Source organism: Primulina eburnea, chromosome 16 (assembly GCF_022965805.1).
Source record: "Primulina eburnea isolate SZY01 chromosome 16, ASM2296580v1, whole genome shotgun sequence".
Lineage (NCBI taxonomy): Eukaryota > Viridiplantae > Streptophyta > Magnoliopsida > Lamiales > Gesneriaceae > Primulina > Primulina eburnea.
In genome coordinates, this window is record NC_133116.1 from 5867924 (window position 1) to 5885294 (window position 17371).

Here is a 17371-nt window from a genome sequence, read left to right on the forward strand (position 1 = left end):
TATGATCAAGGACTTTAGAGATAATACTACTCGTTTCTTGTTTTTTATATCTATAATAAATTTTAAATCAACATGATTTGATCATTTTATGAATTTATAATAGTGGTGATTGTTTTGGATATTTTCACTTGGTTCTTGGGAAAAAATGACGAAAAAAACAATGATAAATTGAAAATAAAAATAAAATATGATTATTTTATAACTCAAATTATTGTAAAATTTGAACAAATTTAGGATGATACAAGTGTTACGTCCCGAGCCCGAGTTTGCGCCTATATGACTGCATAATAGGCTCTCTACAAAAAATACGTCGTATTTGTCATCGCTTACTGAAGTTATTATAAAAGTTTATTCTAAACTCATTATAAATTTATTTAAAATCTCTAATTTCAAAATAACTTAAATTTTAAGAGAGAGTCTATTAATTTGTATGCCTGTCACGTAATTCAGGCCTGAACAAAAATGGTTTCAATTCCATGCTGCATCGATCACCTAAAAACACAGCCCGCGTGGATCATCTTCCTCTCTTCTCTAGCTTTCTTCTCCATCTTTATGAAGTGCATGCTGATCCTCCAATGGGTTTCCAGAACCTTTATCAGACCAGCAAAAGACCTTAATAAAACCTACGGGTCCTGGGCGCTGGTCACCGGCTCCACCGATGGAACCGGCTTGGCGTTTGTTTTCAAACTCGCGGAGAAGGGTCTGAACTTGGTACTACTCAGCAGGAATCCGAGCGGGTTGAAACAAATTTCGGGTCAAATCGAGGCGAAACATCCCGAGATTGCCGTCAAGATTCTTGAGCTGGAATTTTCTTCAGATTTAGCTGTCTCCAGGGTTGACGGAGCGTTGAAGGAGATGATCCAGGGCCTGGATATCGGGGTCTTGATCGACAATGAGGGAATTACATATCCAGGAGCGATGTATTTTCACGAAGTGGGTGAGAATGTTTGGATGAATTTGGTTAAGGTTAATGTCTTGAGTACTACCTATGTTACGAAAGCTGTGATACGAGGAATGATCCGCCGGGGGAGAGGCGACATTTTTAAAATTGGTTCAGGTGCTGCCATTGTTGCACCTTCGCATCCTCTTTATGCAATCTATGCTGCCTCCAAAGTGTAAGACCGTTCTTCCCCCTTCCTCTCCAATGAGGTTTTTCAAGTTTCTTCATGTTTTTTGTCAACAAGTCAAAAATGGCCAAATAACATATTACAATCAGAAAAATATATGAAATCCTATAATAAATATTTTTTAAAAAAATTGACGACCTTTTAAAACCAGATTTTATTAAAATTTAAGTGTAAAACCCCTTGCAAAAGGTGTAATTGTGCTTCATTTTAAAAAATAAATAGCTTTAAAATGCTTTTGATTTTATATATAAGCTAGGTTGCATGCTTTGGTATTTCATGGGTTGAAAAATTGCAGTATTTCATGGGTTGAAAAAATGCAATATTCTCTACCAGTGTTCTAAAAAGCGGGGCTTAAGCGCGCTTAAGCTTGAAGTTCGACAAAAATGTCCCGCTTCGAAGAAAAACGGTTAAATTATAGTTTGATCGAATTAAGTGTAATTAAGATGTTTAATTAAGTGTGCTTAAGCAGAATTAATCGCATCTATTTATTTTTAAATTTTTTTATTTAGAATGTATGTTTTTTTATTTTAAAATAATAAATTAGATTTATAATTTAGATATTTATTTTTTTTAATTTGAATTATGATTAAGCATGTCTGATAATGATTTGACAAATTTTAGCCTTTTTGATGTGGTCTAGTTGCAAAAAATAAAAATAAAGATTGTAATTTTGAGATTTTTATGTTTTTATAAATATGAGAATTAATCTATCAGACTTAAATTTATAATATTTATGTATTATTTTATTTATTTATTGGTTTGAGATAATTACAATTATACTAAAGATAAAAAAAACATTTTCACGCTTAAGCATGTGCTAATTTCGCTTAAACTTAAAAAGTTTGGAGTTCGACATCCGCGCTTCGGGATGCTTCACGCTTTTTAGAACCTTGCTAAAACAATTTTCGACGAAATTACAATTATTTAAATTTTAGACTAATAGCAAATCGTGAAATATATAATTAGATGCTAAAAATGATCTTAATTAAAATGTATACAGAAACTAATCCTTTCGAAATATGGGAGTACTCCATCGATTAATGACGATGTTTTGTAACGAGCACATTTTACAAACTTTATAATGTATAAAATTTAATGACATAATACCATGGTTAAATTTAATTAACTTTTAAAATTTAATTTTGAAAATTGTTTATAAATATATGTTTTAATGAGTGAGATTATATAAAAGATACATCTCATAAAAAAATTTTGTGAGATGACCTCACATGAATTTTTTGTAATAATTTGATTAATTCAGCTAAATTGCCCCAACCCGCTAATAAGAGATTATTCTCCATTGGAGATTCATTGTTTCATTTGTAATACCCGCGTCGGACCTTTCTTTATATCATGTTTTTGTCATTTTCAATCAATTGGAAAATTTAATTTAATTTAATTGCAAAACATATATCTATACTATTTATTAAGGTTGTGCACTTTATAAAAACTGCCAAGGAGGACATCATCTTTTTTTTTTTCAGTTTTACCCTTATATACTACTAATATTACATTTTTGTTTTTTTTTTAATCTCAACACACACTTTTATTTTTATTTTTTTATTTCAATCATTCAAATATCAATTTAGCATCTCCATAATTTGTCAATTTTCACTTTAGTACATCGATAATAATAAAAAAGATTATTACACGGCATAATAGCTTGTACGAAGAAAGGCAAGCCCATAATCTTTCTAGGCCCATATAATATTTGTAAAATTAATATTTCTGCTTTTCAATAGATTATATATAGGGACATATCTGCCCGCTGTTAACCCTGGTGAACGCGGCTTTACGTGCAAAGCAGCCGCTCAGAGCTTCCAACTTTGATCAATGGGGAAACGACGTCGTGAGGCGGAATCCGATGGTGCGGTGCCATCTACGGCGGATTACAACACAGTTTTCGTCGACACCAGCCTCGACACGCACCTCGCGATGCCAGTGTCGGATTCAGACACGGTGTTGGATTTCAAAAGTGAGTATTCGGTTTTGTTTTATGTGCTCGCAAACTCATTCAGTTTTCGTTCGTTTTAACTTGGTTAGTCTGAGTGGCGTTGAGGGATTGTGTATTGTGGATCGTTTTGGTACTATGTTAAGCTGGATGATTTAAGCTCGATGTCAGGCTGAATCAGGAGTTAGATGACAGTGAAGAAATTTAGCTGATTTACATCTTTTTATTGTTTAATTTAAATAAATTCAGGATTATGAAAGATTACAGCCTCACGTGGTTAGAGAAAATTTGAAAAGGGAAATGTAGTATATTTAAATTAACAAGTTTAGCTAATTAATATTATGTGCGAGAGCATTTGTCGCTGAAATCATGGATTGGACGTTTTCTAAATTTGAAACACATTTGTGATAGAGAAACTGTTTCAATAAATTGTGTTTCGTGAAGTTCTTTATCTGCTTATCTTTTATAAATGCTGTAGACTCTCTCATTTTTGGACGATTTACAGGAAAGTTAATGCAGGAACATGCAAAGTGTTTTCCAAAAAATGGGGAGATTTGGATTCATTCTTTGAAGGTATATATTTAGCTAGTTTATTTATTGATTCTAACATGTCATGCTATTTGAGTTTTTGAACTTTGATTATACTTTATTTCTTGATTCTAATTTTTTTTACTTTGATAGGTAAAGCGAAGAGGGAATTTTTATCATATCCCAGACTTCATGCTTGTCTGGAGTGCATTACATGGGGTAAAAGGAAATTGGTTTCTTTCAGCTGATGCATCAGGCTCTTTGGAGTGTTATATAAACCAGAAAGCCTCTGAGTGTGACAGGAAAGACCATTGTGGAGTTATTTCCTCTGATCCAAACAAGATACTCACCCTTACAATGTCTCTGCCAGATTGTGTTACGGAAGAAAATATAGTTTCGGGGATGACTGGGGGGCAGAAGGTTGAGAAATTTTCTGAAAGGACTGCGGAATTTCGGAAAACTGATTCCTTGGAAAATTCTTTAGCAACTAGAACTCCAGCCAAGAAGAAGCGCAAAATGAAGTACCATGAAGTTGTATTGCCTAGTCCCACTTTAGAAGATCAAGACACCCAGTTCCATGCATCTGGCGAAAAAACTGTGCAACCTGTTCTTGCCGGATGCAGAATTGACGAGGCTGAAGAAACTCCAAAAATTATGCCTGATTGTATGGAGGAAATGGGTGAGGATGAAGGTGTGAGGTATGGTCCATCGAATATGGAGTGCAGTGGTGTTGTGGGATCTTCCATAGTTGCCGCAGTTACAGGTGCATCCAAACAGAAGAAGATTAAAAGAAAAAAGAAACTGCCTCATGATCAATTGATCGAGACGACACACTCTTCTTCAGATTATTGCAAAGAATATAAAAACTTCTTCTCCAACACTGCAGTTTATACTGGGAATGTTAACATGTCCGAACTTTCTGGAATTCCCGACAATGTGTGTGATAACAATAATGAAGCACCTTGTCCTTTAAAGGGTAAGCAATCTAATTAAATAAAATTGAATATTCTTGTTACTAAATTCTATTTATCCTTTTATTGTGGTCACAAGGGTACTGTTTTCCTTTGGTGATTACTCTATTGTCAAATTTTCTTAGGCACAAACATGAAGGAACCTGAAAATTACCATTCGGCATTAAAAGCTGACAACCTCAATCAGTTCTCGGATATCAAAGTCAAAGAAAAAGCATCTTATTCAACAAATGTTGTTCGTATAGTTGATGGCAAAGACAAGGAAACTGATCAGCCTGATCTTGATGATGAACAAAAGGTGTCATCTCAGAACCATGATCAAGTGCTATTGCAGTCTGAAAATTTAGGAACTTTAGATCAGCATGAAGCACCTGGAAATACCATGGAATCAGTTCTAGCAGATGATTATCGAGGTGCCAATGAAGAGATGGGATGTGGCAGTAGAAGTAAAGCGAAGCCAAAGAAATATGGAGGAAAAATTTGTTATGATGCAGATGGCGAACTTTCTGAAAATGTCATGCATTTGGCTCCCTTAACTTCGCCAAGTCTAGAATTGAATATTCTAAAACTTTATGAGACTGCAAGAACAGATAGCGCCTTGCCTACTGCTGATACTTACTTGAATGTGGGAAATAAAAATGATGGAGATTTGTCTGCAAATCAACAGTCATTCTTGAACCAGTGCGAGTTTGATTTTAGCACCAAAGAAGCAAACTCATCAGCTAAATTGATGGATGCTAATGGTGCATTGGAAAGTATTAAATCTATCGGCAACAATGGTAAGAAAAAGAGGTTCCAAAAGGACTGCTGCAATTTTTCAGGATATTTCTGATGTGGAACTTAACACCAAGAAGAGTGGAAGTACTGGACCCATTACTAGAATTAGTAAATCTAGAAAAAAGGATGAAACAAGAGAATTGTCTATTAACCATGATATTGAAGTGATGCTGCCATCATACAAAAATACTTCTGCATCTACTGATCCAGTTATAACACCAAAAATAGGCTCACCATCAAGGTTGTTAGATATAAATAATCTGGAGGAATCTGAAATCTCTTGCAACAGTAGGAAGAAGAAGGCCAAGAAATTTGATGACAGTAATCTGGGCAAGTCAGCCGTAAAGCAGACTGGGAGGAAAGCAATGAATCGACCTGATTTAATTGAAGAACAGAGGGAGGTGTCTCTGAGCCATGGCCCAGTACCAATAGAGTTTGAAAAGTTGGGAACTTCAGATTGGCATGAAGCAGATGGAAATATTAGGGAATCAGCCCAGCCCAATGCATTTTCATGTACTGTAGGGGAGATGGGACATGACTTTAAGAAAAAAAGGATGGCCAAGAAGTCTCAAGGTAAAATACTCGATGAGACCGATGGTGAACATTCGAATAATGACATACATTTGGCTCCCATTGCAGCGCCAAATCTTGATTTGAAATTATTGAATGATCTTGAGACTAAAAGAACCTATTACATCTTGCCCACTGCTGAACCTGGCATGGATGTGGGAACTAGACAAGATGGAAATTTATTGGTGAGCCACGAGATTGGGATGAATCAGCCTGAGGCAGGTGTTGCCATCATAGAACCAAAACTTCCGCCCAGATTGAACCATGCTTCAGGTGCATCTGACGACACACATAATAATCACAATAAGAGGAAGAAAAAGAAAAGCAAAAAGAGTGATGGGAAAATTCAAGACACTTCATATCGGGTGAAAGAGCCTCAGAAAGCTATTGGCGATGATATGCTGCATCACGATTTGGAAGTGATGCCTCCGTCATCCAGCAAAGCTTCAGGATGTGCGGATGCAGAATTGAAGTCGAATGGATCAGGATTTGCAACCAAATTGTTGGATGTAAACATGGTTGAGGAACTTAAAACATCCAAAGGTCATAGGAGAAAGCAGAGCATCAAGAATTCCGCTAATACAGTTATGGACAACTTAGACATGGATCCTGCAAATCATGGCACGAGTGGCTCTGCAACGGTTGTGCTTTGTTCACAAACCGATCATTTTCCAGAAGAAACTGACAAAGGAGAAAATATCTCGTTTCATAAAGTAATGGATGTCCAGATGAAAATGTTGGATGATTCGGCTGCAGACTCTGAAAGGAAAGTTGGTGATGCGGCTATAAAAGAGTCAGACTCCATGAAATTGACTCAAACTATGAAAGATGTTGGCATCTGTGAGCAAAGAATGGAGAAAAAGGACCATGACCATAATTCTGCTGGTGATTGCCTTACAGTTCCTTCTGTCATCGAAAATGAAAATCAAGCGAACAGGTTGGAGGCCAATCGGGCACATAACAGTATTGAGATTGTATGTAAGGATAAAAAAGCTAAAAACAAAAAGAAAAGACATCTTATTGTGTCAGATTGCTTAGAAAACATACCAATAAAGGAACGAGAAGTTGGAGTTGAAGAGTACTCAACCACGGAAAAAGCTAACAATTTTTTAGACTTTGAACAGGAGTGCCAAAATGTTGACTCCCATGTTTTGTCTCATAAAAGGGAAAAAAACCTTGGGGAGATTCAATTTACAGATGCTCGTACTGATAATCTGGTAAGACATGTGGAAGATAAAGATAAAGAGGTCAACTTCAAACACTATTTTTTATCTGGCCAAAAACAGGATAAAGCTGCTTATGTTGATAAGGATAAAAAAACACTCAAGTCAAGTGAAGAGATGAAAACTGTGAAAAAGGTTAAGAAGCATGGTTTACCTTCTGTAAGCACCTCAACTGAATTACATAACTCAGCCAAGTTATCTGAAAACAAGGACGTTAAAGATAAATCTCACGTGAGGTGCTCTACTGGCAGGAAAGATGGGGACTTTACAGTATCCTTGAAAGTTTCTGACAATGGGATGATAGATTCTAGTTCTACTGAGATGCGTGGGATGACCATTGGCAAAAAACATAATGAAAATACCGTTGCTTCTCCATTCACAAAAGACAAGAATACACCTTTGGAGAGGTCTGTAAGAGGAAATAAAAGATGGCATTCGGATCTTGATGTATCTGATAAGGTTGAGATGAAAACTACAAAAAATAATAGCTTGTTTGCAAAAGTAGGGTCACTTTTTCAGGATTGCAGTGATGAGAGTTCTATTGATGAAAACCGGACTGCAAATTCTGATGCTAGCACCTGCAGCCCAGCTGATAGTTCATCTCAGTCAGGCTGCTCAGAAGGTGAAAGTGAATTGAGCCAGGCCTCAGATAGAAATGGTATGTGAAATCTTGATTTATTAAAAACCTTACTTAATCTAAGTGAATTCTGCTGCAGGAAGTGGAAAGTATCTTGTTCTTAAGTAGAATTTGTTTTCTATAGTAGTTGTGAGGAATGTAGATGATGCCTTCTCTTTTTCTTAAGCTTTTTACCACATATTGGAGAAAAACTGTAGTGGAAATATGATTCCTGGTGCATTGAATTTCATAGCATGTTTAAGGTGATAAAAATTTCTTTTAAGTGAGTATTGTTCCAACTGTATGATGAGGTGCTTGTCATCCTCAGAAGTAGAGATTCAAAATCTGTTATAGAATCACTGTTAAAGAGTACTGGCTTATCCGAGTTTTGTTTTTGACTTCTGGGAGCAATATTTTGGTGTTGATTTTAATTTGTCGCAGGTTCCAATGATGCTCAAGGAAGAGTTGCTCGTGAGAAAATCAATGCAAAGTTGGAGTAAGTTCATTATCTATTTCCAACCTCAGACCTAACCCAATTGCTCCTGACGCTATACTACTTTACGAACGCCCGGTTATGACTCGATTGTCAAGTTATCATATGGACAAAATACAAACTTTTTTGACTGCCTGGTTTATCCTAAAAAATACTGCTTCACCCTCCGCATCTTGCTCATTTCTTCTAGGCTGTTTGTTTTAACATGGTTAATATTTTGTCCTACTTACATGTCTCTCAAAGGTGTTAGACTTGTTGTGTGATGGGATCATGGGAACGACAAAGTTTTTATTTTTCTTGGCTGAATTTTATCATCCATATTTTTTTATGTCAGATCTCAAAAAACCAATGAACGCCTTGTATTCAATTTATCTTGCTTTCATCTGATGATGTTCTTGATATAACACTCATCTACTCACAACTAGCTTTGTCTACTGCAACAGCCTTTCTACCGCAAACGAGATGACATTGGATATGATTCTCAGAAGCTCAAAGCGTTTCAAGAAAGCCAAGCTGATAGCCTCTCAAAACGAACTTGAGCAGATCAATAGCCAGATGGAATGTGTTCCTGATAGTCAGCCAATTAACGAATGAAGTATCCTTTGTATTCTTAAACCGATGGACGATAGGATTTCCAGCATCACTTCATTACATCTATGTGGTGTTTGTTTATGTCAATTAAATGAAAACCACCGTGCTGCCAAATATGTGATTTTGAATGCTCAATTGCAGCTCAAAATTTTGACAACTATCAGTATGACGAAGTTGTATTTCTTACGAGTTAACCCCTCAAATTTGGGTTTAAATACCATCATTTCCTGGCTGTTCTGTTGATTGATGGCGGCACCTTTTTTTTTTCTTCAGGGAGAAAAAATATCTCCATCTCTGAAAATCCTACTTTTGAAAGTTGAAATTTTGGAATTTTTTTTATACAAATTGCAGATACGAGAAACCCAGAAAATTATTTAAGGACACGAGATTGGAGAAATGAAAAATAATTTTTCTACACCATTTGTCTTCAATTAAACGCCAACTTCATTTACAAATATCAAAATATAAGAAACTTGTCTCACTTGTCCGATCCACTGAGATCGAGTTGTGACAATAAATTGAATAACATTTGGAAATACACACACACATACCGTAAGAACATTGCCTAAAATTGTATGTTTTTTATTTCTAAATACAAGAAACAGATCTTAGTTATAATCAGATTCCATCATCAGCCAAAAAATCCATGAACAGAATTCTAACACTTGCACGAAATACATGCAGAATAATGTTTAAACCCTTTTATTTCCTCATTTTGATCTCATCTTGTTGATCTGATTTAAAGCTGGTCTCAAAATATTGTACAGCACCCAAAGAATAGCTGGAGTCAAAACAAGCAGCAACAGCTGCCCTCTATTGTCACTAGCCGCCTCAGTCACGGCGGCGATTTCTACGGCAGAAGCCTCCGCAGAGTTTAAAAAGCCCGATGTAGCAAGCCCGACAAGCCCGAGCCCAACTATCACCCCTTTACTGTTCCTCATCTTGTTCATCTGATTGAAGGCTGGCTGCTGTAAGTTGTATAGTATCAAAAGCGCCAGTCCACGATCGTCGTCGTCGGCTAACTCCACCAACTGCTGGGCGGCGAAGGCCGGGTTAACGGCGGATAGGGAGGAGAAAAGCAGACCAGCTGTGAGTGCTGCGGTGGTATGTTGTGGAGATGGGCTAGTGGCGAGGCCTTTAGGTAAGGTTGCCATGGAGAGAAAGGAGAATACTGGTTTTGTGGGCTTGAAGTCGACGTTTCTTGCGTAGAGGCATCGGGTGTTGAGAACTGTAGTCATTGATGTGGCCATGGTTTTTCTTGATGTTGGAGTGTAAAGGGTTCTTGTGAAGTGGAATCAAAGCAAAGTGATCGGTGAAATATTGGCCTCATATTATCATATACCCGTTTTATGCTTCCCTTATCACTAACAATTCCTCCTTTTTTTTTTTTTTTTTTGTGGATCAACACCCTGTATAAATTTTAAAAATAATAATAATAACGTAAAATCACATATATTTAAGATATGATGTTTTTAAAAATCAGATATAAAACTCGTTCCAAAAAAAAAAAAACAGACATAAAACTTTATCTGATTTTTCATAATAAAAGGGTGTAAAGTCTATTAACTTTACAGTTGGTCTCTTGTGAGACGGTCTCACGAATCTTTATATGTGAGACGCTTCAATTCTATCGATATTCACAATAAAAAGTAATAATCTTAGCATAAAAAGTAGACAAAAATTTGTGTGAGACGATCTCACGGGTCGTTTTTTATGAGACGGGTATTTATTTGAGTCATTCATGAAAAATATTACTTTTTATGCTAAGAGTATTACTTTTTATTGTGAATATGAATATGGTTGACATGTCTCACAGATAAAGATTCGTGAGACCGTCACAAGAGACCTACTATAAAAAAGAATACTTTTCATGGACGATCCAAATTAGATATTCGTCTCACAAAATACGACCCGTGAGACCGTTTCCGACAAATTTTTGCTTTTATTTTTATTAAAGAGACTTCAAATAAGCTCAACCAATATGTTCAAATATATTATAATTAAGTGAGAAAATGAGAAGGGGTGACTGCAAAATGGATGAGTTCAAATCAAGATTATCTATAATTTAATGTGGACTTGTTTTCTCTGATGATTTAAACTTTATTTTTTTTAGCATAATTGGGAAAGGAGATGTTTTGATGTGGTTTTCATAATAAGAAAATGAGTGGGTCTTATGTGAGATTGTCTCACGGATCTTAATATGTGAGACGAGTCAACTCTACTCATGTTCACAATAAAAAGTAATACTCTTAGTATAAGAATATTTTTTCATGGATAACCCAAATAAAAGATCTGTCTCACAAATACAACTCGTGAGATCGTCTCACATAAGTTTGCATGATTAGAAAATTATTGGGTTATTCTCTCTTCAAAGTATATTCTTATGTTCCTCTCTACGTCACTATCTTGCGTCATTCAACTGCCCAATTTAGCCGAGGATTAAAAATAATTGTTAGGTCCACAATTTTCGTGGGAAGTTGGGACATATGATCAAACAATCCATGATTAGTAAGTAAATGATAAAAAAATGAATATTGTAGGAATGCAATATATGATGTTATGTTTGGTATGATTTTTAAGTGTAAGATAATTTTGAATTTTTTGATAAAAAGACAAAATTGTCCTTTCTTCTTTTTTTTTCGTCTTCCACTCCGACGACGACGACGACGGCGGAGGTCCGGCGGTGGCGGCAGTCTGCCGACGACGATGGCCTGCGGCAGGGGGTGGCGGCGGTCGGTGGCTGCGGCGGTCCGGCGGACGACGGCGAACGGCCGGCAGCGGTCTGGCGGCGACGGTCGGTGATTGGTGGCGACGAGAAGTGGTGGTGAGTTTGGATATTGGAGAAGGATAAAATTTGGAAAATAGGAAGGATTAAGAGTTGGATAAATAATCATAGAGAGTGAGGAGGTATTATTTTGACCCACCTAATATAACATAATCATTCCTAGGAGGTATTGACTTTGTTAAATAATCACGCGTACCAAACGAGGGATAAAGTGAGTTAAAAAAAATAAACCCACTTTATCCACCAAACCAAACACTCACTAAGTAATTTAATCTCAAGTGGAACATTTCGATATTATTTTAGATTCGAATGTGGAAACAATTTATATTAATTCAAATATAATGTTTTGAGTAGTCAAATTTGCATGCATATCAAAATAAAAATCACTTTTTTTAATAACAAATCTCTTTTCATCCTATCTATTATATTCTATAATTTCAATTTCAAAAATTAATTTTACTATTTAATTTTATTTTGTGAAATGTTTTGTTTTTTTTTCTATCCTTTTCAAAAAACTTGTACAAAAAATCACTAATGCTGAAGTAAGAATTTAGACACAAAACTAGATTGGGAAAAAAGTTTATGAAGATGAAACCCGAAATCGCTATCTTGAAAGATAGTATTGAATAAATTATAAAGCCAACGCAATTGTAAGGAAAATGTGCTACTTAAGTAAACTACACTGATAAAGTGTTCATATATTTTTTTGCTTTTTTTATTTAAAATTGCAGTAATTGTATCAATTTTTTTAAAATTTTAAAATGGTGGTCGCCTTTTTATATCTCATATATATATTTTTTTAAAAAACATTTCTTTTTTTAAAAAACTCAATTTTTTCATTGAATATCGTGTCATTTTTTTAATGTGATTTTTCTTGGGTAATTTGGAGAAAAATACATCTGCCAATGATTTTTTTAAGATTCAGTACCCATAAGTTTTTTTTTGTATTTCAGTACCCGACAAAAGACAAACTTAGTTTTTACTACATGTTTTGTGTATTTTTACTTTTTTACCCTTCTTACTTAATAAAAAATTATATAAATCTCTTTTTTTGTTAGTCATCTTCTCTTTCCACTCATCATTCTCAATGTATTGGGATCACATGTACATTGAATTAAAATAATTTTTTATTAAAAAAAACTCACAACTAATAATTGAACTTTTTGAAATACTTAGTTTTACTTGCGAAATACTTAATTTCAATTTTAAAATACTTGATTTAGTAAATAATATACTCAGAATGTGTATTAAAATACTGGATATTCGAATATCCAACGCAAGTTCACCAAGTGCTCGTATTTCCATACAAAATTCATTTGGATAACATGTTCATTTTCATTTATTTATTTTTTATTTTTAAAAAAACAAATTCGCAACTAAGCATTGAACATCAGCAAATAATTAGTTTTACTTGCGAAATACCTAATTTTAGTTTTAAAATACTTAATTTGGTAAATGAGATACTCAGAATGAGTATGGAAATACTGGATATTCGAATATGCAGCACAAGTTCACCAAGTGCTCGTATTTCCATCCAAGATATATTTAGATGACTTGTTCATTTCATTTAATTATTTTTTTATTTTTAAAAAAACAAATTCGCAACTAAGCATTGAAATTTTTCAAGTACTTAATTTTACTTGCGAAATACCTAATTTCAGCTTTAAAATACTTGATTTGGTAATTGAGATACTCATAAAAGTTAATAAAATACTGGATATTCTAGTAGGCCATGTAAGTTCACCAAGTGCTCGCATTTTCATCCAAGATGCATTTGGATGACATGTACATTTCATTTAAATATTTTTTATTTTTAAATTCACAATTAAGCATCGAACTTTATGAAGTACTTGGTTTTATTTACGAAATACCTAATTTCAATTTTAAAATACCTAATTTAATAAATGAAATACTCAAAATGAATATTAAAATACTGGATATTAGAATATGCAATCTAAGTTCACCAAATTCTCGCATTTCCATCGAAGATGCATTTGGATGACATGTTCATTTCATTTTATTAATTTTTTTATTGCTAAAAAAAAATTCGTAACTAAGCATTAAACATTTTCAAGTACTTAGTTTAACTTGCGAAACACCTAATTTCAATTTTAAAATATTTGATTTGGTAAATGAGATACTCAGAATATGTATTAAAATACTGGATATTCGAATATGCAAGGTAAGTTCACCAAGTGTTGGTCTTTCCTTAGAAGATGCATTCGGACGACATATTCTTCTCCTCGTGTGATATCTATTTGTAAAAAAATATCAAATTCCCAACTAAACATGAAACTTTTAAAGTACTTAGTTTACTTGATAAGTACCTAATTTCAGTTTCAAAATACTTGATTTCATAAATGAGATACTCAAAATAGGTAATATAATACTGGATATTTCTAATATGCGTTATGATGCAATTTCAATGCAATTGAAATTAACAAATACATTGTTCATCACTCCTCATGAAATAAAAATAACAATTTATTTTGATATACAAAGAAAGAACTTACTTTTACTCCGGGACAAGTATGCTACTATATTTTTGTTAAAAGTAAGTGCTTATTTTGATCTTCAAATAACTTACTCTTACTCCACGCTCAGTAATGAACTGTGTTCATTTCTTTAAATGACATGAATAAGTATTCTAATGAATCTTAGTTGGAAAACCAACCATGACCGAATTTACGTTGCATATTCGAATATCCAGTATTCTATCACATATTATGAGTATCTCATTTACCAAATCAAGTATTTTAAAATTAAAATTAGGTATTTCGCACGTAAAAGTAAGTACTTTAAAATGTTCCATGCTTAGTGATCGAGCAAAACTTTCATTGTAAAATTCTTAGTAAATATTAATAATATTCAAGCTCGAAATAATCGCAAGTGCTCGATGTCAAGTAATAATATAGTGTACAAGAGTACGAGTATCGTTCATCTAAATATTGTATTTCTCAATTATTATTCTCAGTTATTCAATTTTTAGCAGCGATACTTCATATGATTGTTTACTACTACGATTATTAAATAAAAACTCAATGAAATGGTTCAAGGATTAAATGATTAAATAAATAAGCTAGAATGATTGATTAAAGTTCAATGAGAAATGAATTTGTTGAGAATCTCGGTTCACTTATCCCTCGTTTAATCTACTTAATTCGTTCGATAATGATCTATGCTTTCGACGAGATTTCATATCCACTTGAACATATCCTCTCAAGCTATGCCAAACTAATTCAACTCAGTGAAGTAATTAAATCTCTTTAATTATTTATCAAAGGTGAATTGCATGTCGTTTTATTAAATCCTCTAGTTTTCGACCCACTGGACTATGACTATCGACGTGTATCTGACTTCATATTTCTATGTAAATTGTAAATCCACGTATTATGTTACTCGTTCCTATCACGGGTTATTCGCTCGAAGAACATTGTCCGAAAATCTTCAAATCTTCGCTCCAAGCCTTTTTTTCTCTTTCAAAGCTTTGTGGCTGCTAAAAAAGTCCTTGACCATGTCATCCATATGCATCTTGGATGGAAACCCGAGCACTTGGTAAACTTACGTTGTATATTCAAATATCCAGTATTTTAATACTCATTATGAGTATCTCATTTATCAAATCAAAGATTTTAAAACTGAAATTAGGTATTTCGCAAGTAAAACTAAGTACTTGAAAAAGTTCAATGTTTAGTTTTGAATTTGTTTTTTAATAATAAAAATCAATTAAATGAAATTAACGTGTCATCCAAATGTATATTGGATAGAAATGCGAGCACTTGGTGAACTTACATTGTATATTCGAATATCCAGTATTTTAATACTCATTCTGAGTATCTCATTTATCAAATCAAGTATTTTAAAATTGAAATTATGTATTTTGCAAGTAAAAGTAAGTACTTCAAAATGTTCTATACTTAGTTGTGAATTTGTTTTTTTTAAAATGAAAAAAATAATTAACTGAAATGAACATGTCATCCAAATGCATCTTGGATGTAAATACGAGCACTTGGTGAACTTACGTTGCATATTCGAATATCCAGTATTTTAATACTCATTATGAGTGTTTCATTTACCAAATAAAGTATTTTAAAATTGAAATTAGATATTTTGCAAATAAAAGTAAATACTTGAAAAAGTTCAATGCTTAGTTACGAATTTGTTTTTTAATAATAAAAAAATAATTAAATGAAATGAACATGTCATCCAAATGCATATTGGATAGAAATGCGAGCATTTGGTGAACTTAAGTTGCATATTCTAATATCCAGTATTTTAATACTCATTCTGAGTATCTCATTTACCAAATCAAGTATTTTAAAGCTGAAATTAGGTATTTCGCAAGTAAAACTAAGTATTTAAAAAATTTCAATGCTTAGTTGCGAATTTATTTTTTTAAAAACAAAAAATAATTAAATGAAATGAACAAGTCATTTGAATATATCTTGGATGGAAATACGAGCACTTGGTGAACTTGCGTTGCATATTCGAATATCCAGTATTTTAATATTCATTCTGAGTATCTCATTTACCAAATCAAGTATTTTAAAACTAAAATTAGGTATTTCGCAAGTAAAACTAATTATTTGCAAAAGTTCAATGCTTAGTTGCGAATTTGTTTTTTTAAATAAAAAATAATTAAATGAAAATGAACATGTCATCCAAATGAATTTTGGATGGAAATACGAGCACTTGATGAACTTGCGTTGGATATTCGAATATCCAGTATTTTAATAAACATTCTGAGTATATTATTTACTAAGTCAAGTATTTTAAAATTGAAATTAAGTATTTCGCAAGTAAAACTAAGTATTTCAAAAAGTTCAATGATTAGTTGTGAATTAATTTTTTTAATAAAAAATATTTTAATTCACATTGGGAATGATGAGTGGAAAGAGAAGATGACTAACAAAAAAAGAGATTTATATAATTTTTTATTAAGTAAAAAAGGTAAAAAGGTAAAAATACACAAAACATGTAGTAAAAACTAAATTTGTCTTTTGTCAGGTACTGAAATACAAAAAAAAACTTATGGGTACTGAATCTTAAAAAAATCATTGACATATGTATTTTTCTACAAATTACCCATTTTTTTCCGTGTTGCATTTGGTGTTTTTTATTTTAATTGATTTGGTTTTTGGTTTTCGAAATTCTTTAATCTTGTAATTTGTTTATTTAGATCTTAGACTATTTTTTACTTAATTCGATCATAATTATTTCTTTCATATGTCAGTATTTAAATTATAATTTGTATATGTTTTATGATAAAAATCAATTATTTACGCTTATTTATTTTGATGATTCGTATTATGCTTGTATTATATATAGATTCATAACTGACTCTTGAGATTAGGCCTATGAAATATAATTATCAAGTTCTTTTTTAGTTTATATATGTTATTTTTGATAATTTAATACATTTACGTAGTATATTGGATACCGATGATAATTACGCGCATTTAAACATCAGCTCATTATATATGAATTTCTTTTAAAAATATTTTAGGATGTGACCTTATATTTTGATAACACACTAAAATAAAAAAAAAGACAAAAGACGAAATTGTCATATGTCAGATAAAACCGTTGTCAGAAGGAGTGTAGTTATTTTCTTGTAATGACATAATATACTGACATTCACACTAAACCATATCCAAGTAGTATTAAAATTCGTGTCAAGATCTAATACATATGTGTACAATCGGCTAAAAGATATTGATCAAACAAGTGCATGAGAAA

The 17371-nt window shown here is 33.0% G+C and overlaps 3 protein-coding genes across 3 annotated transcripts; 2 read left to right on the top strand and 1 right to left on the bottom strand.

The window, feature by feature from the left end:
* The first annotated feature begins 422 nt into the window (after nt 1-422).
* Nucleotides 423-3651, top strand: LOC140816628 (very-long-chain 3-oxoacyl-CoA reductase 1-like). Its single transcript, XM_073176006.1, has 3 exons — nt 423-1115; nt 2870-3102; nt 3584-3651. Exons 1-2 carry the CDS (start codon nt 463-465, stop codon nt 2955-2957), a joined length of 741 nt encoding a protein of 246 aa, XP_073032107.1. The 5' UTR covers nt 423-462; the 3' UTR covers nt 2958-3102; nt 3584-3651.
* Nucleotides 3652-5351: 1700 nt separating this feature from the next.
* LOC140816627 (uncharacterized) lies at nt 5352-9090 on the top strand. Its single transcript, XM_073176005.1, has 3 exons — nt 5352-7805; nt 8205-8259; nt 8700-9090. The coding sequence occupies exons 1-3, from the start codon at nt 5354-5356 to the stop codon at nt 8848-8850; spliced, it is 2658 nt and encodes an 885-aa protein (XP_073032106.1). The 5' UTR covers nt 5352-5353; the 3' UTR covers nt 8851-9090.
* Nucleotides 9091-9240: 150 nt separating this feature from the next.
* Nucleotides 9241-10177, bottom strand: LOC140816629 (photosystem II reaction center proteins PsbY, chloroplastic-like). The gene has a single exon (XM_073176008.1). It carries the CDS (start codon nt 10095-10097, stop codon nt 9558-9560), a length of 540 nt encoding a protein of 179 aa, XP_073032109.1. The 5' UTR covers nt 10098-10177; the 3' UTR covers nt 9241-9557.
* Between the last annotated feature and the right edge of the window lie 7194 nt (nt 10178-17371).

Excerpts from the sequence above, each read along its gene's own strand:
- LOC140816628 (XM_073176006.1), top strand. The coding sequence starts at position 463 with ATGGTTTCAATTCCATGCTGCATCGATCACCTAAAAACACAGCCCGCG. Across the intron at positions 1,116-2,869 it reads ATCTATGCTGCCTCCAAAGT|ATTATATATAGGGACATATC; the intron begins GTAAGACCGTTC and ends GCTTTTCAATAG.
- LOC140816627 (XM_073176005.1), top strand. The coding sequence starts at position 5,354 with ATGGTAAGAAAAAGAGGTTCCAAAAGGACTGCTGCAATTTTTCAGGAT. Across the intron at positions 7,806-8,204 it reads CCAGGCCTCAGATAGAAATG|GTTCCAATGATGCTCAAGGA; the intron begins GTATGTGAAATC and ends AATTTGTCGCAG. Across the intron at positions 8,260-8,699 it reads AAAATCAATGCAAAGTTGGA|CCTTTCTACCGCAAACGAGA; the intron begins GTAAGTTCATTA and ends CTACTGCAACAG.
- LOC140816629 (XM_073176008.1), bottom strand. The coding sequence starts at position 10,097 with ATGGCCACATCAATGACTACAGTTCTCAACACCCGATGCCTCTACGCA.